This window comes from Talpa europaea (assembly GCF_964194135.1).
Source record: "Talpa europaea genome assembly, chromosome: 12".
NCBI lineage: Eukaryota > Metazoa > Chordata > Mammalia > Eulipotyphla > Talpidae > Talpa > Talpa europaea.
The window spans coordinates 55,131,912-55,157,759 of NC_140079.1; the positions used below are offsets into that span (position 1 = coordinate 55,131,912).

General features: G+C 38.8%; 1 protein-coding gene across 1 annotated transcript in view; it reads left to right on the forward strand.

Moving 5' to 3' along the window:
* The window catches only part of ACBD6 (acyl-CoA binding domain containing 6), a gene marked incomplete at its 5' end in the record, with an annotated part of 175,241 nt that extends 150,943 nt beyond the window's left edge, over positions 1 to 24,298 (forward strand). The window contains 2 exons of the mRNA XM_084248872.1: positions 11 to 41; positions 23,988 to 24,298. Of these exons, the coding sequence (XP_084104998.1) occupies positions 11 to 41; positions 23,988 to 24,142 (186 nt within the window). The 3' untranslated portion in view covers positions 24,143 to 24,298. The remainder of the gene's footprint in view (positions 1 to 10; positions 42 to 23,987) is intronic.
* Between the last annotated feature and the right edge of the window lie 1,550 nt (positions 24,299 to 25,848).

Below are 25,848 nucleotides of genomic sequence, written 5' to 3' on the forward strand. Positions count from 1 at the left end.
TTTTTTACAGGACAATGAAGGTCAAACAGCTCTACATTATGGTAAGATGTTTCTAAATTATTAATAAATATATTTCAGACTTTTCTCTGTCAATTTTGTCCAACCTACTGTAGTGCTTAGAAAAATGCCTGGCAGCAAGCAGAGACACAGTAACTTTGTGTTTAAAAAATAGATTGCTAACCTATAAAGTTAAGAGATACATTAAAATTCTTATTGGCATATTCATTGTGAATTGAGCATTTCTATATGATCAACAGACATGAAAGTTTCTCCAATTCCCCTTTGAAAATTCGTTATTTCTTTCTTGTAGTGTCAATAACAATTAAGTCACTTGTTGTTGTCAGTATATGATCTAGAATCTCTCCTACTGTATCATCTAGAATCACTCCCACAAGAAATTCTTTCTTGATGAGATTGAAGTAAAGAAAAACAGCTTTTTTTAATGTTTTGATTTTTTTTTCCATGTATTTCAACTTTCATTGAACTAACATTCCATTGTAATATGTAGGTTTCAGGTAAGCATCATTAGCAATCAACATCTGTCTGTAACACATTATGTTTATCACCAAAAGCTCAATTCCATCCTCCATTCTACACTTGACCCTTTAACCAGATTAACCCATTCTGCATTGCTTTTTCCTTCAGTTAACCTAATTTGGTCTTATAGTCTAAACATATATTTTTGTTTTAATCATTATTTTGTTTTGCTTCTTAATATACAACATATGAGTGAAGATTTTTTTTAACTCATTTCCCCTACTAACTGATTAGCCTAGTTAAGTAATCTTCACTTACACCATCTATAGGTCAAGGATAATCATTAAGACAGATACATGACTCTTAAAGAGTACTGGATAAGTTCAGTGAAATAAAATGTTATTTTGGGGCCTCCCCAGTGGCGCAGTGGCTGAGTGCTGGGTTGCGAAGCTGCCCGCAGCCTCTGCAGCGTGGGTTCGATTCCGAGCTGCTCCCCAGCCACCAGAGGAGGGTCCCACATGGTGTGCAGACCTCTCCTGCCGCCCGCTGCTCCCCTCAGTTGTGTACTTCGGTCCTTCTGCCTGCTCTGCTCCCCGCTCTGGCTCTGGTGAATTCTCTCACCCTCCCGCGCTTCTGACTGTACCCAGTGCTTGTATAAATAAATAAATAAATCTTAAAAAAAAAGCACAATGGAATGTTTAAGAAACCTTAAAAAAAAATTTAAAAAAATAAAATGTTATTTTGTAAACCATAAAGTATATTAAAAGTATTCTTACTTTTATTCTGTTTGGGTGTGAATATGGATGAATAAAAGGCAGCCAGTGGTTTTTAAGCAGATTAAGAATCAGCCATCTTCAGATCTTCTGGGACAGAATATATTATACTGTTTTGCTGGTTTTGGCAATCCTAGACCACCATTCATGAGTAAGTAGCCCAGATGCTCCTGGGCACTTTTGTCCACTGCTTAGTGTTTGCTTGGATGTCAAGAATCCCACTGGGGGGCCTCCCCAGTGACGCAGCGGTAGAGCACTGGTTTGTGAAGCTGCCCGCAGTCTCTGCAGCACCGGTTTGATCCCCGGCCACCGAGGGTCCCACATGGCGCAACAGACCTCTCCTGCCACCCACTGCTCCCCTCAGCAGTATAGTTCGTCAGTCTGCCTGTTCTGCTCCCCACTCTAGCTCTGGTGAATTCTCTCACCCTCCTGTGCTTCTGACTGTACCCAGTGCTTGTATAAATAAATAAATAAATAAATAAATAAATAAATAAATAAATAAATAAATAAATAAATAAATCTTTTTAAAAAATGATAGAAATTCTATATATTAAAAAAAAAATCTCACTGGGATTGTATCTAAAAGATATCTATATTTATCAGCCTGATAATGAATATTGAAATGTCACCAGATACCCAACTCAGTATAACCTAGGTACCAAAACCATGAATACTGTAAGTCAGTGCCACATTTGAACTTAGATACAAAAGTCCAAAATAAAATATTATCAAATGAAATCCATCAATGTATTTTAAAAACGAAGATGTTGTGATCAATTGAATTTATCTAAGAAATTCAAAGATGATTTCACATTTTAAAAAATTGTTAATGTAGTTGACTCACCACATTAACAAACCATTCAGTAGGTAAACAAACAAACAAATAAACAAAAACAACCAACCACCATATGGTCCACTCAAATACAGAAAAGACATTTGAGGAAATTTAACACTCATTCTAAGAAGCAATATAAAAAAGTGGTTAAGACTGAAGGCTTTTAAGTCAGAGATCTTATTTCAAATTCTAGCTCTGCTGTGGAACACAGACAGATTATTTAATTTTACTGTATCTTTTTACTCATGATAATGGGAATAATAACCTCAGAGATTACTTGAGCATATAATTAGTTAATCCATGTAAAGTACTTAGAATAATGCCTGACACCTGGTCTATACCTGATAAATGTTAGCTGAAGTTATTATTTATGATCAAAAGTATTAGTAAACTGGAAATGAAAGGAAGCTTCCAATGCCTGATTGAAAACCTAGTGTAAAATTATTATTAAAACTGGAATATTTGAAGTATTTCCTTTAAAATCAGGAATAAGAAAATAATGCCTACCACAACTATTTCTTAATAGGTTTTTTGGAATTTTATAGTACACAGAAAGAAAAGCTTAAGAAATAAAAGGTACATGGGATAGATAAAAAGAAACAAAATAATATAATATAACATTATAGCATATAATATAACAAAATAATATAAATGGTTACATAGAAATCTAAGAGCTCTACAGTCAAATTATTAAAACTAGTAATATAGTTTAGCAAGGATGCTAAATACAAAATCAGGTTTTTTTAATTTCATTCTTAGACCTTAATATAAAACGGTAGAACATAAAACATTTTTTAAAGTTTTATTTATTTATGCATACAAGATCTGGGGTACAGTCCAGAGGTGTAAGGGGTAAGAGGATTCACCAGAGACAGAGTGGGGAGCAGAATAGGCAGATTGACTTAAATACATTGCTGAGGGGAGCAGTGGGCAAGTCAGGAGAAGTCTGCTGTGCCATGTGGCTAGCTCCCTGGCTGGGGATCGAACTCATGCTGCAGTGGCTGTGGATAGCTTCATAGGTTGTGTCTTAACCTCTTGCGCCACCAGGGAGGCCCAAACATTTTAAAGACTATTTAAAAAAGCAATAACATCCTAGAATTCAGCCTCACAAAGACATGCAAAACCTTCATGGAAAAAACTACACTTCTTCTAAAGACATTTTTTAGAGACCTAATAGGAGAAACAGTCCATTTTAATGAATAGGAAGACTCAGTATTATAAAGATGATTTCATTCCAAGCTAACCTTCAGAAAATTTTCATAGACTCTCAGCAAGGTTTTGTGTACTTTAACAAGCTTGTCCTCAAATTCAAATTGAAGAATAAAGGACAAAGAATATCTAAGGCAATTTGAAGAAAAATAAGAAAGAGGGACTTACTCTTCCAAACATCGAGATGTTATTTTAAAGCTATAAATAATGAAGGCACAGTTTGACTTCTGCCAGTGCAGGGGAAGTTTATTGAACTACTCCTCTGTAAAACTAATAAAAACTATTTTTAACAATACAGTCATTTAATGTTTCTGAAAATGGTCCTGACAAACAACAAATGTAGAAGTATCTAGTTAAGAAAATTTGGCAAGAAGGCAAAAGTTTGTGGTGTTTGAAGCAATATCACTCCCTCCTCCCCCACCCCTTTCTCACCCCTATGCAGCAGCACAAAGATTCCGCTCAGAATGCTATAGCCAAGGCGGGGCAGACCTCTCCTGCTGCTCCCGCTGCTCCCCTCAGCAGTGTATTTCGTCAGTCTGCCTGTTCTGTTCCCCGCTCTGTCTCTGGTGAATCCTCTCACCCTCCCGCACATCTGGCCTGTACCTGGTTCTTGTATAAAATAAATAAATCTTAAAAAAAAATTAATGTTTAAAAAAAAAAAAAAGAATGCTATAGCCAAGAACACAGAGCTCCCTCTCCAACCAGCTCCCAATCAGCGCTTTTTTTCTGGAAGAAGCAGAATTTCAGTTTTTCTCATTCTGCCTCCAACTACTGCTAGGGCAAAGTTTCTGGGCAAGTATGATTGAAAGACGAGGGGTCCCTTCTTTTTCCCATTATTACCTCATGAAAGGGAGGCTCTGCTTTAGACAGAGTACACTGAGAATACTTGGGCCCAGATCACCTTTGCCCTGGCTTGTTTGTTGGTAGTTCCATATCAGGAGAGGCAAGCTAAGAGGCATTCAGGATGCTCACCACTACCACCAAGCAACTCATCTCCAGAGCTTTGCTTAGGGATTTTCCCAGAGGCAAGGGGTAAGGGAGAAGCAGATCACGAGGCAAATAGCTCCTAGTCTTTTCCCAAAAAACTGCTGACTTCATTTGTAACAGAACTTCTGTTCAAGGCTAAGAGCCCTCTCAAACAGTAGTGGAGGGAATGGAAGAATAAGGCAAATGGGACAAGCTTTCCGTGGTCAGAACAAGTATCATGCACTGACCTTCTAAGAAGCCACAATTTCATTGTGTTAATGTATAGAGCAATTTATGCCCTAATTGGTAGGTTTTTTTTTTTAATTTGAACACTCTGAATATATTGTCCTACTGCTTTCTGACCTTGAATATCTATTTGTAGATATAGAATCTGTATCTAGCAAAGCTATCTTTCAGAGTTGAAGTTAGAATAAAATCTTTACCAGATAAGCAAAAACTGAGAGAATTTGTGCTAGCAGGCACCTTGCAAGGAATATTTAAGGAAAATATTCAGACTGAAAGCAAATGACCCTAGATGGTAATTCAAATCCTCATGAAAAAGCAAAGAGCACTCATAAAGGTAATTACATAATTATAACAGGCAGTCTAAGTGCATACTTGTTCTCCTTTCTTTTCTTAGTTGATTTAAAAAGTAATGTTTAAAATGTAAGGTATATAATGTATCATTTGGCTTATAATGTATAGAGGTGTAATATATTTGCCATTAACAGCGCAGAGGAGATGGGTGAGAGCACAGCTGTAATGGGCTAATAAGGAGATGACCACAGATGTTAAAGTAATTAAAACTGTTTTTGTTGGATTTTTAACATTAATAGATACAATGGAATAAAGCTATATGGGAGTAATGTTTCTATATATCACTGGAATTTAACTAAATCTAAAGGTGATTTTGATAAGATTTACATGGTAAACCCTAGATCAACCATTAAAGAAAAAACTCAGAATAGACAATTTAAAAATAGCTGAAGATTTCAGTAGCCCACTTTTGGTAACGGAGAGAACAACTAAACAGAAGATTAGCAAGGAAATAGAAGACCTGACCAGCACTACAAAGCAACTACATCCAATAGACATAAATAAAATTTTTCATTCAATGAGGAGATAAGACATACTTCTCAGGTACACATGGAGCATTCTTCAGATAAACAGTATTTGCACTATAAACAACTCAATAAAATTAAAAGAATGGAAATAATGCAAAGTATGTTCTCTAAACATTGTGGAATAAAATTAGGTATCAAGAGTAGGGGGAAAGAAATTTAACTCAGAAAAATGAGGAAATTAAACAACACATTCTTAACTAACCAATGGGTCAAGGAAGAAATCAAGCAGAAATCAAAAAATATTTTGAGATGAATGAAAACAAAATATACCAAAATTTGTGGAGTGTAGCTAAAGTAATGTTTACAGGAAAATATTTAGCTCTAAAAGCCTGTTAAGAAAAAAGAAATAGGACCTCCCTGGTGGCGCAGCAGTTGAGCACTGGGTTGCGAAGCTGCCCGCAGCCTCTGCAGCGCCGGTTCGATCCCCGGCTGCTCCCCGGCTGCTCCCCGGCTGCTCCCCGGCCACCGGAGGAGGGTCCCACATGGCGCGCAGACCTCTCCTGCCGCCCGCTGCTCCCCTCAGCAGTGTACTTCGGTCCTTCTGCCTGCTCTGCTCCCCGCTCCGGCTCTGGTGAATTCTCTCACCCTCCCGCGCTTCTGACTGTACCCAGTGCTTGTATAAATTAAAAAAAAAAAAATCTTAAAAAGAAAAAAGAAATATTTCAATCAATAACTTAATCTTCTTGGGAAAAGAATAGTAGGCTAAGTCTAAGGAAAGCAGAAAGAAGAAATCATGTTTGGAGTAGAAATAAATGAAATAGAGAATAGGTACACTATAGAGAAAATAAACAAAACCAAAAATTGGTTCTTTGAAGCAGCAGTCAGCCCACAGAATTATGAAAAATAGTACCATGTGACATTTAAGCCACTAGATTTTTGGGTGGCTTGTTAAACGACGATAGATAGCCATAATAACTCACCCCACATATATAAATCATTTCAGCTGACTGAGTGCATAATAGGGAAGAACAAAATTTTTAACTTTCAGACAAGTATATAGGGTAAAGAATGATTTCTTAACAAAAGAAAAACAAAAATACAAATCATAAATTATAATTTTACTATATTAATGTTTTAAACTTCTGTTTAAAAAGGTATATTATAAGCAAAGTTAAAATGCAAAACACAGACAAAGAAGATATTTAAAATGCAATTAACTACATAAAGTCAGTATTCAGAATATATCAAGAACATTTAGTCAGATAGTAAGTGAAACAATTGAATTAAAAAATGGACCCCCCAAAAATAGCTCACAAATGGGAAGGACCAAGAAACCAATAAACAACAAGAAAAGATGATTATCCTCATTAATAACTGTCAAGAAGTATGAATAGTCTGAGATTATACCCTGCTTGCAAGCTAACAGGTCAGCCTGACACAGATTCATGGATGCTGGCGAAAGACATGAAACTTCTAGAGCAGAGACAACAGACTGTTCTTTACGATGCAGCAATTAGCATGAGCATCATGTTTGTATCATTTCCTCTTGACTCCTATAGGAGCTATGCAGAAATCAGGTGTGCATACTTAGTGTGTCTTAACTTAGGCATCCTAAGCTTAGGGAGCTCCAGTCTTTTGTAATAAGCTGCAAGCAAACCCTCTTAATCTAGAGGGAATATATTATACTGGACAGGAAACAAACAGTCCTCTACTCTGGAAGGAGATAATACATATGTTGCTCAAGGCTGTTCACTATACAAACATCCTTGAAGAGAAAGTCTAAAACAAAAGCTATTCTCACCTTACTCATAAGACATGCAGAAAAATAAAAGTTCCTTGAAGAATTGTTTCCTTAATAAATAGGGAGTGAAGATTAAACTTTGGTCAGATTGGCAGCATGTAAACATGTACAAATATTAATATTAGGATTTGGAGCAACAGGAACTCTCCTACATTGCTGATGAGAGCGTGAACTGTTATAACCACTTTGAAGATCAGTTTGGCACAATCTAGTGAAGTGAAAACTACACTTAGCCTACAGATCAGCAGTTCCACTTTTAGATATACACCTATAAATACTCCTGGACATGTATATAATGAGATGTGATTAAGATCATTTACTCATAATTATTTGTAATGGCCAAAACTTTGTTTTATAAGTTTATTTTCCTCTGTATGCCATAATTAAATATTTAATTGACATTACACACAAGTCATACATACATACATATACATATATACATTACCAAATATCTTTGAAGCATATATCATTAAAAATGTGCAATATACAATGTAGTATACAAGTAATCTCTAGGCTCCTTTCTAAAAACAACCCTCTAAAGTAGTTGTGTTCTTCCCATTTTATAATAAAGAAATCCAAACTCAAAAAAAGTCATTAAACTTACCTAAGAGATACAGAAATTCAAAGCCTTGTCCCCAGGAAAGGGAACAAAGCTGTCCCATGCCTCCTCCAGATTCACATTCTCACCCCCCAGACACATCTATGTGATCGTCCTGCACATAGCTCCTCTAACATCACTGAGTGCTAACCATTCTAAACCCTAATTTCTTTTTTTTTTAAACAAATTTCTTTTTATTTATTTATTTGTTTGTTTGTTTCGTTTATACAAGCACTGGGTACAGTCAGAAGCGCGGGAGGGTGAGAGAATTCACCAGAACCAGAGCGGGGAGCAGAGCAGGCAGAAGGACCGAAGTACACTGCTGAGGGGAGCAGTGGGCCGCAGGAGAGGTCTGCGCGCCATGTGGGACCCTCCTCCAGTTGCGGGGGAGCAGCCGGGGATTGAACCGGCGCTGCAGAGGTGCGGGTAGCTTTGCAACCCAGCGCTCAACCGCTGCGCCACTGGGGAGGCCCTAAACCCTAATTTCTAACTCAGAAAAAAACTTTTCACAGCTGCCTTCATGACTGTAATGACAGTCAGTCAGGCATAAGTCAACCAACCAAGTAATCAAAAAGGAGGAAGAAGACACTGTCCAGAGTGATTTTTAGTCCTTAGGTACAAAATTCATGGCTGCCCTTTTCTGAACTTCAATAAACCAACTTTCTTTTAATACAAATACTTGCGATGAAGTATGGAGTTCACTGCTGTGCCTAGAAAGAGAGCCCCTACTAGTGCATCCACATATTGAGTTCTGTTTTATTCCACTTATTCCTTCTTTCATTCACTGAGTCAGACATTGTTAGTGTCTTCTCTGTAGCATATGTTGTGTTTCCTTTCATTTCTCTACCCAGACATTATAGAAACAGTTAAACTGGACTGAATATGCCCTTGAAAATGTATCTGAGTCATTCTGTCACCACCCCTGGTTTAACCATTGGGGGTGAGTGCCTTTATGGATATTAGAATGTATCCATTTAAATTTGAGATATATAAAATGCTTTTCTGGATAACAACAAGGATGAGATTTTTCAAATGTCTCTTGACTTCAAATAAACTGTATTTTCTTTGTATAATGATAAGGAAAAGTATTTAAGATACATGTTAAGTGAAAGGATTGAGGTGTAGAAGATTGCATCTAGTGTTGCTGCGAATGTATATGTGCATAGTAAATACTAAAACTGACTTCAGACAGATATACAGAAAGCTAATATTGATTCAATATTTGTTGGATGAATAAAATATAACTAAGAAGGTAAGTCACCAAATTTATTTTAAAAAATTTGGGGGGGTGCAATATTTTTTTTTAATTTATATATTTTTACACCATTGTTCATTTTTTTTTTAAAAAGCCTTTTTTTTAAGAAAAGATTTATTTATTTATTTATTTATACAAGCACTGGGTACAGTCAGAAGCGCGGGAGGGTGAGAGAATTCATCAGAGCCAGAGCGGGGAGCAGAACAGGCAGAAGGAACGAAGTACACTGCTGAGGGGAGCAGCGGGCATGACAGGAGAGGTCTGTGCGCCATGTGGGACCCTTGCCCACCAGACGGCCCCCAGATTGAACTGGCGCTGCAGAGGCTGTGGGCAGCTTCACAGCCCAGCACTCAACCGCTGCGCCACCGGGGAGGCCTGCATTGTCCAATTTTGTACAAGTTTGATTTCTCCTCTCAGGTGTAATCCCCAAAAAATTACCAACACCAAGACACTCATGAACTGTCACCATAGTTTCTTGTGCTCTTCCCTCCCCTGTTTTGATCCCTCTCCCTCCCCCTCCCCTGCTGAATGTCTCCAATTTATAGTTTGCCTGCTAGTTTTGTCTATTTTCTTTCCTGACCCCTTGTTTGGTTCCCCTATATTCCTCCTATAAGTGAAACCATCCGATATTTTTATTTTTCCTGCTGACTTATTTCTCTGAGCATAATCCCTTCCAGCTCCATCCTGCAAATGGCATGAGTTTATCTTTTTTGATTGCTGAATAGTATTACATTGTGTGTATATATCACATCTTCTTTATCCAGTCATCTGTTTGGGGGCATTTAGGTTGTTTCCATATCTTACCTATTATAAATAGTGCTGCAGTAAACATAGGAGTGCAGGTTTCCCTTTGAATTAATGTTTTTGTGACCTTTGGGTATATTCTTAGGAGTGCAATTTCTGGGTCATATGGTGGCTCCATTTTTAGTAGTTTGAGTTTGCTTCACAGATTTCCATAGTGGTTGGACCATTTTGCATTCCCACCAGCAATGTAAGAGGGTTCCTTTTTCAGCACATCCTTGCCAGCATTTGTTGTTGCCAATTTTTTTTGATATGTGCCATTCTCATTGTGGTTTAGATTTGTGTTTGCCTGATTATAAGAGATACTGGACTTTTTTCTTTTTTTTAAAGATTTATTTATTTATTTATTTATACATGCACTGGGTATAGTCAGAAGCGCGGGAGGGTGAGAGAATTCACCAGAGTCAGAGCGGAGAGCAGAGCAGGCAGAAGGACCGAAGTACACTGCTGAGGGGAGCAGCGGGCAGCAGGAGAGGTCTGCGCGCCATGTGGGACCCTCCTCCAGTGGCCGGGGAGCAGCCGGGGATCGAACCGGCGATGCAGAGGCTGCGGGCAGCTTTGCAACCCAGCGCTCAACCGCTGTGCCACCAGGGAGGCCCGATACTGGACATTTTTCATGTACCAGTTGGCCATTTGCATTTCCTCTTAGGAGAAGTGTCTTTTTAGTTCTTCTGCCCATTTTTTGACTTGGTTGTTTGCTTTTTTTTTCAACATATATTTTTGAGCACTGATAATTTGCTGAATAAAATAGACCCAATACCCTTTTTAAGGTAAGGTGTGTTCAGACTTTTGGGTGTCCCTTACAACCCACCCAGTAAACAAGGATCTAATAGCCATGGTAGTAGGTGTGTGAGCTATACACTAATCTGGGAAAACTGTGGGTTTGAGTTTATTTATTTTTTTTTTTTAAAGATTTATTTTTTTTATTTATACAAGCACTAGGTACAGTCAGAAGTGCGGGAGGGTGAGAGAATTCACCAGAGCCAGAGCGGGGAGCAGAGCAGGCAGAAGGACCGAAGTACACTGCTGAGGGGAGCAGCGGGCAGCAGGAGAGGTCTGCGCGCCATGTGGGACCCTCCTCCCGTGGCCGGGGAGCAGCCGGGGATCGAACCAGCACTGCAGAGGCTGCGGGCCGCTTCGCAACCCAGCGCTCAACCGCAGCGCCACCGGGGAGGCCCCCGTGGGTTTGAGTTTAATGTCAACAAACCTAAGAAATGATGTTTCTTAAGCCAGAAGTAGTGACCACAAGAATAAATATATAAAATCAAGGAATCAAAAAAATAGGAACAATCAAAAAAAACCAGGCAGATTTGAAAGAAAATTAAATCGAATTATAATAAATGAAATCTATAATTTACATAGATTCAAGTATATAATTGGAACAAGTAAAACTTGGTGAACTGAAAGATAGTTATAAAGAAATCACTAAATGGCCTCCCCGGTGGCGCAGCCGTTGGGCGCTGGGTTGCGAGGCTGCCAGCGGCTTCTGCAGCACCAGTTCGATCCCCGGCTGCTCCCCGGCCACCAGAGGAGGGTCCCACATGGAGGGTCCCACAGAGCAGGGTTCTCCTGCTTCCCGCTGCTCCCCTCAGCAGTGTACTTCGGTCTTTCTGCCTGCTCTGCTCCCCGCTCTGGCTCTGGTGAATTCTCTCACCCTCCCGTGCTTCTGACTGTACCCAGTGCTTGTATAAATAAATAAATAAATAAATCTTTAAAATAATAAAATAAATAATCACTGAAAAGATGGCACAGAAAGATAGAGAAGGAAACAGAAAAGAGACATTGAGTCCTGCAGTGAGAACATCCTGCATTTTAAAATATGAGTTTCAGAAGAAAAATTAGCAAAGAATCAATATTTGAAGATATATTTACTGATAATTTCCATAATTGATAAGACTTTGGAATCTTGAGATTCAGGAAGTGACAGATTTGCTCAGGATAAGGTATAGTCATCTAATGGAACACTGCACAGCAATGAGAAAAAAATACAACTATGTCCAACAACTTGGATGAACCTCACAAACACACTGTTGAGTTCAACTTGGCAGGGTAATGGTTACCTTGGGGAAATGGGTAGATAGCATTTGGAAGGAGTTAACAGGGCAAGGATGCTTCTGACAGTCTAATAATGATGGGATTCTCAGTCCAGTTCATGTGCTATTTAGTTACATGGATAAATTCATCTTTTTTAAAATTTTATATATGTTTTACATCATTTTAATTTTTGCACAATGTATGCATTTTCATCTTGGTTATAGTCCCCATACAATTCCGCCCCCCTTGTTTTGATCCTACTCCCTTCTACTCCCTTCTCCACACCCCCCCTCCTCCACCCCCAGAGTGTCTCCTGGTCCCTTATTTAGGTTTTCTAAATTCCTGCTATGAATGAGACCATCCGTTATTATTCTTTTTGGCTTATTTAGCTGAGCATGATCCCTTCCAGCTCCATCCAGTTACATGGATAAGTTCCCCCAACCAGGGAGCAAACCCACATATGGCGCAGCAGACCTCTCCCGTCTCACCCATTGCTCCTCTTAGCAGTGTATTTCAGTCAATCTGCCTATTCTGCTCCCTACTCTTTCTGGTGAATCCTCTCACCCCTCACACCTCTGGCCTACACCCTATTTCTTCTACAAAAATAAAAAGGGGGACATCAAAAAAATTTACATACATTAAAGTCCAAATTTGGACAGATAAAAGGTGGTAGTGTTACTGTTTTGGTGTACGTATTACCAGCCTTTCCAACGAGTGTCAGCTGGGCCTGGTTTCCTACACCTGCAGATGAAAAAAAAAAAGTTAAAGTGCTGTTCACAGCCTTCACAAGGCTGTGGCCTTGGTAACAGCCAAGACACCTCTTCAGACAACTTCCACTTCTGGTGCTCGTTTCATAATTTCCTAAAAAATTACAGTCCTGAAATCCTTTTAAACTAGACATTATTTTGTGGAAGATAATCTTTTATAGGAATAAAGTGAGTGAGTCGAGGCTATTTTTCAAAACTGTACTTGTGAGTAAACACATATATCAGTAGTTGTGTCCATCCTAGATGTTTTTGTATTCATATATCTATTTACTGAAAGTTTGGACATTAATAAAAATTATCCCTGGTTCAGGAATCCTACTCAAAATTGATCTAGTAAAACCACCTCTGTTTCTGTTTCTCAGAAATTATATTAGTCATAGTAGAAGGACAAAATAAATATCATGTATATTATAATCCACATAATTCAACACTAAATATCATTAGCCAGAGGTTTTAGCAGTACAAATGCATAAAACTAAAATATTCTGACAACTCAGAAATGTTTCATGAAATTAACATTTTAAGTTTAATAATCACTTATAGGAGAGGTTTATTTTTAATTAGTTTTTTTACTAAGTCATAGACTTTTACCACTTTTTAAGGTTATCAAAACAGATTTGAGATGTAACAATAATTACCATTTGTTAAGCACTTACTATATGCCAGAGAATATGTGGGGCATATTTTTCCACTTATTGAATAGTCAGTTAATATTATTTAGCCTTTTGTACTTAATGGGCACTAAATGGGTATTTGTTGAATTGATTTGATTTTAGGACCTTTAACCTAATCTTGGAACTTTTGTAAAACTATAAGTACAGTTAAATCCAGTGAGCACAGACAATGTTGGGGATGTCTTGGGGGTTTAGCTATTATTTTTTATGAATTACAGTTTGGCTTGACAGCTGTCCTTGTGTTGACAGCTCTTCTGATTACAGCAGTTGTCAAACTCCATCCTTAAGCAGGTTGTAAATCCTGACTTCTTCCGATTAAAACTGGGTCAGAGCCAATGGCAGGTTAACTAGAGGCCAGTGTTCTGCTGTATGTCCTTACTAGTTCATTCTAAATGGGCTTTGCATAGCAGCATACTAAAGCCCTTATTTGCCTCTCTTTTACTTTGGTGTTTTTGAATCTTCAGTTATTGGGCCTCTCGTTATTTTGTGATTAAACATGAGCCTTGCTGAAGAGTATATTAGTATAAATGCGGTCTTCCTTGTAAATGGCCTGTTACCCTTCCCCCTCCTCTCTCTCCACTGGGAATACTAATATCATTGCATCTCTGTCTCCCAGGGGAAATCAAGGCTTTTCCTTGCACGTGCAGTCATGTGATTTCAGAGTGGGCAGGCTTTGTATCCTCATGAGCCCTCGGTCTTCCACGTAAAGCACCATCTGTTCTGTTCCTTGCCCACTGTTACAGGGCAGTGGGAGGAGGCATTAGAGTGAAAATAAATAAAATAAAAAAAGAAAGAAATTCATCATCAAAACCCTGAGGATTAATGGAGTCAGAAGGCTCACTGCTCTGAATGAAAATTCATCTTCACCTGTGCCAGTGTCAGGGCTGCCTCTATGGCACTTGACAAATAGAGGTTCCCAGGGTGCCATAAATTCAGCAACTGTTCTAATCCCTACAGACTTGCTCAAGCTTTTCCGAGATGGGCTTATGACTGTTTTTGTATTTCCCAGCACATTGTGGGGACCAATATATCCCCTCACTAATTTGGTAAAATGTTAGCACCCTTTTCTTCTCATTCCTCTCTCATCATCTCGCTTTTGTCCATTTTGAGGGGGTGAGCAGCTCACACATTTCTGAAAGACAGCTCTTGCTTGTGGTTGTGTTTCACTGAAGATGGCGAAGGCAGAGAAATCAATTAACTAATGAATTTTGAGCAACTACTAAGTCCCCAGCACTGTGCTAAATGGAGAGGAGAATACAAAGGAGTACATAATCAAGTAGTTACCATCTAATTGGGGGTACAAAACTCATTAGGATACAAAACATATTTCTTTCAGAGACTATTTGTTGGGCACCTGTGCCTGCCAGTAAGCTCTCTGCTCAACATAAGAGAAAATCCAGAGGTCCTCTAAGTACCTCCTTATACTAAGATGAGATTTACCTGTGTGGTTTCCCCTTGTCCCTTAAATTGGTCTTTCTCTTCTCTTCCTATTTTTCCTCTTTACTACAACTTCCTGAGTGTTTCTGCCGTCATATCTGTCTGTCTCTACATAAATCCCAGACATTTGTTAATAAAATTCCTTTCTTTATGGATACCATATCCCTTACTCTGAAGTACTGTTTTTGCAATCCTTACATTCCAAATTTAAATCTCGCTTTATAGTTACACTTGAACTAAAATTTCATTCACCTCTGCTAGAGGATTGTTATACAGCTCAGTCAGCCTTTTCTTAGCTGGTTGGCTGTAATCCTATAGATGTGAAACTTTAAAATTTAAGTTCTGTTCTTCATAAATTATATCGTATCTCACCACTTCATCATACAGCTTAACTGAAATGAATGCCCCTTTGTCTGAGATGGCCAGTGTAGCATCCCCAGCCAGAGCACACCTCTACTTAGCCTTGATCTTCATGCTTCCCAATCTCAAGTGTGATCTGACAGACCATGGCTATTATTATCCTGTTTTACAGATTTATACATTGAGAATTTTATTCCCCTGATACTGCTTTAAAAGTTCATGTTTAAAACCTAACCAAGTGCTTCTCATAGAAAGCTGAGACTGGTAGCTGCAGCAAAAAGGTTAAATGATTATTTTTTAAAATATAAATGTCACGTAGCTAGTTCTAGTCTATGCAGGATAAATACCCTCTTCTCACAGCTACTTGATAACTAGGCAATGTATCTTTAACCTTGTTCTCTTTTGTAAGATACTGTCTACCATTTAAATTAATTGGGGGGTACAATGACCATGGTAAAACCTTTCAGAAAAGTAAACTAAAACTGTTCATTATATTATGTATTCCATTATCTGCTTGTACAGGGTTTTTGGATTGTGAGAAAATTATGATGTATTTTTTCTGTTTTCTAAGCACAAATGTGTCATGACATTTCCGACCACCCAATATTTAAATGGTTAAATTTTGGTTGCTTCCAAGTTTTGGCAATTATGAATAAAGCTGCTATAAACGTGCAGGTTTTTGTGTGGACATAAGTTTTTGACTACTGTGGGTAAATACCAAGAAACATGGTAGCTGGATCTTAGACTCCAAACTATCTTCCTAGCGACTACCATTTTGCATTTCCACTGGAACGGAGTGAGAGTTCCTAGTGCTCCACATTCATCATCTTGGGTTTTTTTCTTACCGAGTTTTAGGAGTTCTTTGTCCATCCCTAAAACAAGGGTCCTTTATCAGCTGTGTCTTACAAATACTTTCTGCTAGTTTGTGGCTTGTCTTCTCATTGTCTACAAAGAGCAAAGGTTTTAATTGTAATGAAATTCATCATATCAGTTATTTCTTTCATGGATCGTTGTTGTTTCTGAAAAATCATCACATACCCAAGGTCATCAAGGCTTTCTCCTATGTTATCTACAAGAAATTTCATATTTTACATTTAGGTCTGTGATCCATAGAAGTTAATTTTTGTGATGGGTGTAATGTCTATGTCTAGATTCATTTTTTACATGTGATTTTCTGATTTTTCCACTACCATTTTTTGAAGAGACTCTCTTTGTTCCATTACATTACCTTTGTTCCTTTGTCAAAGATCAGTTGATTGTATGGATGTCGTTTTATTTCTGGTCTCTCTGCTCTGTTTCGTTAATCTAGTTGTTCTTTTGCCAATACCACACAGTTTTGTTGTTTTTCAATTTTGGTAACATTCATTTACAACATCCCCTAAGTTCCAGGAGTACATTTTCTCACCTCAGCAACTCCATTTGCACACCACCAAATGTCCCAGTCATCATGTACTCCTACTCAGTCCCTCCTCCTTCCTTTCCCTCCGGTAACCACCATTCAGTTGTCACAGTTTACAGGTTTGTTTTTGTTTTGTTTGTTGGTTTTCTTTATATTTCACGCAGTATAATTCTGACAAGGGCCATCCATATTGTCACAAATGGCAAGATCTCATCTTTTGATGGCTGCATTGTATTCCTTTGTGTATATGAACCGCATCTTTATCCACTCATCTGTCATCAAGCACTTGTGTTACTTCCATATCTTGGTTGTTGTGAATAGTACTGCAATGATATAGGAGTGCATATATCTTTTTGAATGTGTATTTTCATATTCTTGGCTAAATTCACAGAAATGGGATTACTAAATGTATGGTAGTTCTATTTTTAATTTTTGAGGGACCTCCAAATTACTTTTCTGTACAAATTTACATTCCCACCAAAAGTGTGTGAGGGTTACTTTTTCTCCACATTCCTGCAAACATTTATATTTATTTCCTTTTATTTTTTTAAAGATTTATTTATTTATGCATACAAGAACTGGGATACAGGCCAAAGATGTGGGTTGTGAGAGGATTCACCACAAATAGAGTGGGGTACAGAACAGGCAGACTGACTGAAATACACTGCTGAGGAGAGCAGCAGGTGAAACAGGAGAGGTCTGCTGCACCATATGGGTAGCTCCTTGGCTGGCCCGGGATCAAACTCGTGCTGCAGAGGCTGAGGATAGCTTCACAGTGCTGTGCTTAACCCCTTGCGTCAACCAGGGAAGCCCCATTTATTTCCTTTCAATAGCCATTATCATTGGTGTGAGATTAATTCTTAATATGGTTTAATTTGCATTTCACTAATGATAAGCAATACAGAATAGATTTCCGATTTAGATCCTCTACCCATTTTTTAATCAGGTTGTATGTTTTTTGTTACTGTTGAGTTGTATGAGCTGTTTATGTATTTTGGATATTAACCCCTTATCTCTTACATGGTTTGCAAATATCTCTTCCCATTCAGCAGGCTGCCTTTCCATTTTAGTAATGGTTTGCTGTTAGAGATGAATTCACAAAGACATCACTAAAACAAGTGTCAAAGAACTTATTATTTATATTTTTATATGTATTTTATGTCTTCAGGACTTATATTCAAGTATTTAACCTATTATGAATTGGTCTTAGTACATGGTATAAGATAGTGGTCTAGTTTCATTCTTTGCAATTGGGGCTGTCCAATTTTCCTAGCATCATTTATTGAAGAGACTTTTTTTTCTTCATTATGTGCTCTTGGCTCCTTTGTCATAAATTAGTTGTCCACAAATATGTGGTTTTATTTCTGGCCTCTCAATTCTATGCCTTTGATCTCAGAGTTCTATGCCCTTCGTCTATATGCTGGTTTTTATTCCAAAACTATACCATTTTTGATTATTGTAGCTTTGTAGCATAATTTGAATTCAGGAAACATGATGCCTCCATTTTTGTTTTTTCTCAGGATTGTTTTGGTTCTTCATGGTCTTCTGTGGTTCCATACAAATTTTAGAATTTTTTTGTTCTGTTTCTGTGAAGAAATGCCATTGGTATTTTGATTTGGATTGTGTTCAATCTTTAGATAAAATGGCCATTTTTATATCGATTCTTTCAATCTATGAGCAAAGCAAGTCTTTCCATTTCTTTGAAGTGTTTTATAGTTGTCAATGTACAGATTCTTCATTTCCTTGGTTAAATTTTTTTTTAAGATTTATTTATTTATACAAGAACCAGGGTACAGGCCAGATGTGCAGGAGGGTGAGAGGATTCACCAGAAAGAATGGGGAACAGAACAGGCAAACTGACTGAAATACACTGCTGAGGGGAGCAGTGGCTGAGACAGGAGAGGTCTGCCACACCATGTAGGTATCTCCATGGCCGGCTGGGATCGAACCCTCACTGCAGAGACTGCAGACAGCTTCACAGCACTGCGCTCAACTGCCTGTGCCAGCAGGAAGGCCCTAAATTTTTTTTCCAGAGTATTCTATTCTTTTGTCATGTTCATAAATGGTGTTATTTTCATCATTTCTCTTTTTGCTAGTTCATCGTTTGCATGCAAAAACACAGCAGATTTTTGTAAATTGGTTTTGTAGCCTGCAACTTTAATGTATTATTATTTATAACAGTTTTTGGTCGAGTCTTTAGGATTTTCTGTATATTGGGTTATCAGAAAAGGCATGGCTTTTTTCAAGCAAAGATGTATCCTTGGGGCCTCCCTGGTGGTGCAAGGTGTCAATTGTCAGCACTATAAAGCAATCTGCAGCCACTGCAGCATGATTCAATCCCCAGCCAGGGAGATGACCCACATTACGCAGCAGACCACTATGTCTCTGGTGAATCCTCTCAGCCCCCGCACCTCTGGCCTACACCCCAGCTCTTGTATGCATAAATAAATCTTTTTAAAAAACATGTCATAACTTTTCCAACAACCCAATATAGTATCATGTCATCTGCATATAGTAACAGTTTTATTTCTTCCTTTCCAATTTGGATGCCTTTTATTTATTTTTTTCTTGCGCTCTTGCTCTGGTCAGAACTTCCAATTAATTTTTTCCATTTTAATTATATAAAATGTCTCTTGATGTGTGTCTCTTTTGATTCCTTGGAGCCCTCTGTTGTATATTTTTCTGTTATCATACCCCTCAGCTATATGACTTTAGTCTAGATATTCCTTAATTTTTCTAGTTCTTCCATCTTTTTCCCAAGATTGGTGATCATCTTTATAACCATTACTTTGAATTCTTCCTCAGGTAGTTTGCTTATCTCCATTTCTTGAGGGTCTTTACCATAGTTTTGTTGTACATCTTCATTTGGGGCATGTTCCCCATTTTGCCTGGTTCACTGTTACTTCTATGATACAGGCACACTACTACCTGTTGTAGTACTGAGGGTTTGGTCTTATGCAGACAATGTCATATGGCATCCTAGAGCACTGTCTCCTGACTCCCCAGTAAGGTAGTTAATCAGGGTGTATCCCTTTGTGGGCTGTACCCACCTGCCTCCTGTGTCAGGCCATTCCTGTGTTTAGGGGTGTCAATCTGTCCATGCAGTGGCACATGAGTTAAGTTTGGCTTTGGCCCTGGACCAAAAGCTCCATGGGTGTGTTGTGGATCCATCCTTTGTATGTGCTGCTTGGAGTTGCTGCAGGGTGTGCACAAATATATCAAGGCTGCCTACTGCATTTCACTGGTGTTCACTACACCAGCAGAAGTGTATAATGTCAGCAGCAGCCCACAGTGTCAAGAAGAGCTGTTAACCACTGGAGGCATGGCTGTCAACCTACTAGGTAGGCTGCAGGAGGTGTAACTGGGCTGTTGCTGTGGTAGCTGCAGTACACACCCATATGAGGCCTGGTGGCTGGGGCCTTGTTGGCATGGCTCAGACTGAAAAGTAAGCTTGGTGTGTGAGTGGGCCTTGTGAGTGTGACTGAAGGCATTCAACTGGATCCTTGCTGCAGGTGCTTGTGGGACCTTGACATGGGCCTCACAGGCATGGTAGCCTTTTGAGTACAGTGGGCCTTGCAGATACATGGGCAGGGGCTACTGCTGCACTAAGGTACATACCAGCGAGGTGCCATCTCTGTGCTGAGGTGCTTGTGGACTGTGGCCTTGCAGGGGATGGAGCACCTTGGCTGGTAGGAGCAGTGCCTGGCAGTCTTTGGGCAGCTGGAAGGGGTCCACTTGCTAGCTTTCTACAATTTGGGGGTTCCTGGATGCTTGCTGGCTATAGGAATGTAGCATGCTTGCTAGCAGGCAGCTGATAGGTAGCAGGCACCTGGACTGTTTGCCAGGGTTTATCCTCGTGCTTGTTGTCTCTGGGGCTCCGGGTAGCTTGCCTGTTTCCTGGTGGGTGGGTGAAGGTGGGGGAGGCTCGCATCAGTGGTTCTTCCTCAGGGTCTGATAGTCTGGAAGGTAGATTCCAAGGATGGTTTCTACCCACAGTGTTATTGGTAGGGTTGTAAGAAGTTGCTGAGATGGCACCTACCTGGACTCGACCCCAGACTGTTAGGAATTTTCAGTATGTTTCTTTCGAAACATATTTCTTTTTTTTTAAACTTTATTGAATTGCTTTTTAAAAAAAAAAAAAGATTTTATTTATTTATTTATACAAGCACTCGGTACAGCAGAAGCGCGGGAGGGTGAGAGAATTCACCAGAGCAAGAGCAGGGAGCAGAGCAGGCAGAAGGACCGAAGTACACTGCTTAGGGGAGCAGCAGGCAAGACAGGAGAGGTCTGCGCACCATGTGGGACCCTCGCCAGCAGCCGGGGATAGAACCGGCACTATAGAGGTTGTGGGCAGGTTTGCAGCCCAGCGCTCAACCGCTGCGCCACCAGGGAGGCCCTCGAAACATATTTCTCAGCATGATAATGGTAACTTTCTTAGAAAGGTAGTTCTTTGGCCAAGGTGGTCATGTAATATAAATATATTTAACAGCATATCCAGAGAAATTGATAAAAATTCTGATCACACAATGTCTCCAGAAGGTCACATAGTATAATAAAAACAGAGATAACAATGTGTATGACTTTTTATTTCAGATACAAATTTTACCACTCTGTTAAACTCATCAATGTAGATATCCCTTAGCACCACATATTGATCATGTTCTAAACCAAGATTATTTTCCCCCCTCCATAACTTTCTGCTTCTGTTCCCCTCCAAAACCTACTGCTCTTCCATTTTCTGTTTCCTTATTTTATTTTTTTTTTAAGATTTATTTATGCATGCAAGAACTGGGGTGTAGGTCAGAGGTGCAGGGGGTGAGAGTATTCACCAGAGACAGAGTAGGGAACAGAACATGTAGATCGACTGAAACACACTGCTGAGGGGAGCAGCAGGCAAGACAGGAGAGGTCTGCTGTGCCATGTGGGTTATCTCCCTGGCGGGGGATCGAACTCATGATGTAGTGTCTGACAGTAGCTTGATAGTGCTGAGACTTTAACCCCTGCTCCACCAGGGAGGCCCTGATTTCTTATTTTAGAGATGTTACTAACATCCATGTAAACTCCCAGAGTGAGAACATGAATGGTGTTTTTTATTCTTTTAATTCTTTTGTCTTTTTTTTAATCTTTCTGTTATTGACTTTTTAAAGCTTTTATTGTTTTTCTTAAGTATGAGACTACTTCCCATTATCTTGGCATACAGTTTGTGTATTGCATGTATTATAGCTGTTTTGAATTTATCAGTAATTTTCCTTATGAAATAAAATAATTTTTGTTCCAGAAAGAGAATTTCAAAATATCTTGAGATGTTTATGTGTCTACAAATATGGCATATTAACTTCATTAAGTATTAAATTTATATTCACAAACATTAAGAAAAAATACAGCTGGTTCCTTACTACTTGAATTTCAGTGGCTCTTTTATTCAAGCTCTTCTTTAAATTCCTGCTGACACTGACTAATGTCAACCCCCAAAAGTACTAATTGGTCTAACTGCCAAAAATTTCTAGGTTCTCCAAGTCACTCTTTATAGAATTATCATCCTAACATAGCTTCCAAATCATGCCACTGTCTTCCTCATCAATGCCAAAGTTCTTAGGCATTCAAGCCTTTGTATAGCTTAACTTAAATCCTGCCTCTCTGCTTTTTTTTTTCATTTTATTTTTTTATTCCCCATATAATTACAACCCCCTTATATTGACCCCAAGCTGCCTCTTTGCTTTTGACTGGATTGCATCTCTGCCCAGCAGGCAGTTGTCTCCACATTCCCTGTGCTTCAGGGCCTTTGTTAATCGTTGTTTCTCACTCCCTGGAGTCTTTCCTTCTCGGCTTCCCTGGAATTTTACTGTGTGTTTCATAGCTCGACTACAGCCCCTACTTGGAGTGTTTCCCCTGATCCCTCTGCTTCCTCCTCCCCTCCAGCCTGTGTGTGTGTGTGTGTGTGTGTGTGCCACAGTGCTTATTCCTTGTGTTAGAATTGCCTATTTACATATTAGTCTTACAACTATTTCACTATCCCATTCCCAGGACAGGAATCCTCCCTTTAACCTTGATAGCACTGGTGTGTACTCAATAAAATGCTGTTGGACGAACCTTGCCAATGTCTTTAAAGCCCCATTTGTGCCAGTCTAAGCTTATGACCTTCCCTACCACCCCACTATATATTTTTATCTCTAAACCATGTTGTTAAGTTCTGTTTATTTTTAATTTTATTTGAATTGTATTTAAATGTATTCTTCTGACTTGCTTTTATTCCTTTGACATTATGTTTTGGTGATAAACTCATGTAGTATGAAGTTCATTTGTTTTCACTGTTGTATGGAATTTCATTGTATAAGTAAATAATATTTTATTTTGCATGTTTTTTAAAAACAAAATTCATATTTTATTATGGGCATTTGAACTATTTACATTTGGGGTCACTTACAAACAATGCTGCTGTATATATCCTTGCATATAAATACCTCTTGGAGAACATATGCATATGCAAAAATTCCTATAGACCATGTAACTGTGGAGAAATTGCTGGGTCAGTGGTTGTGCCTATGTTTAAGAGATAATATCAAATTGTTGTCCAGAGTGACTGTACCCAGCAGGGAGTTTTCCTTCTCCAGGCCTCCTCAGTGCTTGGTACTGTCCAAGTTTTTAATTTTCACCTATCTAGTGGGAATAAAATGATATCTCATTCTTTAATTTTAATTTCCCTAATTACGAATGTGGCTACTCATCTTTTCTTGTTTGTTGGCATCAATGTTTCATCTTATGCAAAATGCCTATTTTGCCTTTAGTCCAGTTGTCTCAGCACCATTTAATTAATGGATTGATCTGTGATGCCAGCATTGTCATAAATCAAGTTTCTACATAGGTGCAAAAGAATAGAGGACTCCTTGTTTTAGCCCTTTGGTCCACTGTCCATGCTGCGGGGTCAATACCTCGCTATCTTCACAAGAAGTCTTGGTATCTGTAGGTCTTTTCCCCTTCCTACGCCATGGACTCCAGGGATCCCCACCAATGCCATTCCTTCTTTTTAAAAGGTCCAGTGAGGGATGGTCTGATCACTTAGCTACAATTTTTAGTTCACTTACAAGTTTTAATTACTTACCCTCTCTTTAAAGAAAAAAACAAAATCTTTTTTTTTTTTTACATTTACACTATATTTAGCCTTTTGACACCTTATCTACTAACCCGTTCTGATAAAAATAAATCAAGGTAAAATAGATACTAAAATGCTTATTTTTGTTCTTTCCCTTATTTTGTTCTATCCCATCCTTAAGAATAGAATCCAGGAGCCTTACAATTTTAAAAACATATGTGTTTGCTTCCAGACAACCCACAGTTTGATTTCCTAACACTGGCCTCCCACTGCACTGCACAGTTCAGTTGTGAGGCTGATACCCTGCAGCTGCTAGGCCAGTCTCATTGTTCAGGATCCCTTACTGCTCAGCACTCCCTTTCCTGCAGACAGGGTAGTTTCTGCAGACAGGGTAGTTTCTTTGTCTCCTGGTAACCTCGTTTCCATATTTGTCCATTTTCCCATCAGCTGCTGCTTGTGAGTTCTTGGACATTGTAGAGCTGCTGCTCCAGTCCGGTGCAGACCCCGCTCTCCGAGACCAGGACGGCTGCCTGCCGGAGGAGGTGACAGGCTGCAAGGCAGTGGCGCTGGTGTTGCAGAAGCACACGTCTGGCAAGACTTAATCAAAAGGCCAGAAAACCACAGTCTGTAACAGCAGAGGGCTTCAATGATGAAAGAAACTGTAAAAATAATACTCCTTTTACCACCCATCTTTGGTATACATTGGCTAATAAAATCAGTTCTGAGGAACTGGGATTCTGAAGTCTCAGCAATTCATTCTACTTGCATGCATTGCAGCGAGTACAGTTTTGGTGATGAACATGTGTACTGTGCATAATACAATCCAATTCTGCTGAGCGTGCTCTGAAATTTATCACTGTTCTGGAGGGTGGGGAGAGGAGGAGACAGATCGTATTTCACAACAGTAAACATGGCTGCTCTTTAAAAAACCTCCAGAGGCAAAATATGACCGACAACACCACACTGACAATTAAGGAAAGTTTCATGAAATCCCAATATGGTGGAGATTAAATGATTTTATGTTATTTTGTACAGCTGGTCTCAGTAGGCAGATATAATGTCTATTCTTTAGGCAGTCAAAATTGGGAAGATAGGAAAAAAGAAGGGATATTAAAAAAAAAAAAAGAAAACGAAAGAGTAAAAGGGATGTAGAATTCAGAGGAACAACCAGAAGTACTGAAAATCCTAAAACCCAGGCATTTTAGGATAAGAGTCAGCAACTTCACTCTAGGATTGAAGCACACATTCTGGAGAATTTGTTGGTAAAAGTGAGGATTCCTTTAACTCACTTCACAGAAAAGGACTTTTCCTTGTGCCCCTTTAATTGCTCTCATATTCCCAAGTATGTCAGCAGTGTCCATCACTGAGCTCAGACCTAAAGTGTTATGCCTGTTGAGGTCTCGTGTGACCCCAATGTAATAGTCATAAGGCCCCATTACCTAGGTGTGAGTGAAGTTATTTGTGGATACTAGGAGAGCCCCTTTTTTTATTAAAAACAAAGGCAAGTGATTCACTGATTTTATTTAAAGGATAGAGAAATATGCCATTGTTAAAACTGGATCCTTCCATTTTCCCCTTTGAACCTCAAGATTCCATCTGGGGAATTCCTTGACATCTTTTATTATATAAGGAAAGTAGATAGCTGTCATCAGAAGAGAAATGAAGAAGAAACAAGTTGAGATGCAAAGATGACCATTTAAAAGATCATTTTTCTAGCATGTTTCTATTAAGATAGCAAGATATAAGCTAGTAGAGCCCTCAACAGTGGACAGGATTTTCTTTAGCTCAAGCTAAGCTGTCCTTCTGGAACAGCCCCTCCAGGGCAGAAATGAGGCATATATTCTGCTTATTCTGTGATTTTTCTAACTTCTTATTTTCTGAGATGTAAGCCAAAACCACTCACCAAGACTATTCATTTTTTAAATGACTTCTTAATTATCTGTGAAGGTCATAGGCATGTGAGTACATATTGAAATGTTACTGTCATTCTAGTAAAGCTTTCTCTTCACTATCTGTTCTTTCCCCACAATCTCAGCTACACCGCAACCTACTATTTAGCTAAAGTCTCATGTTCCACATTAATTGAATGTGTGCTAAGAAGCATTATTCATTAGTTACAGTAAAAGTGACCAAGATATTGCATGTAGCTTTTAATTGATTGTATTTTGTGCATTTTTAGGACATTAATAAGTCGAAAAGTGTTTATTCATTTTCAGATTTACAGAATAGTTATCTGAGCAAGAAGCTGTCAAGGAATTCCCTTTTTTCTATCTTTCTTTTGTAATTTGACCTTGACACTTCCTACACA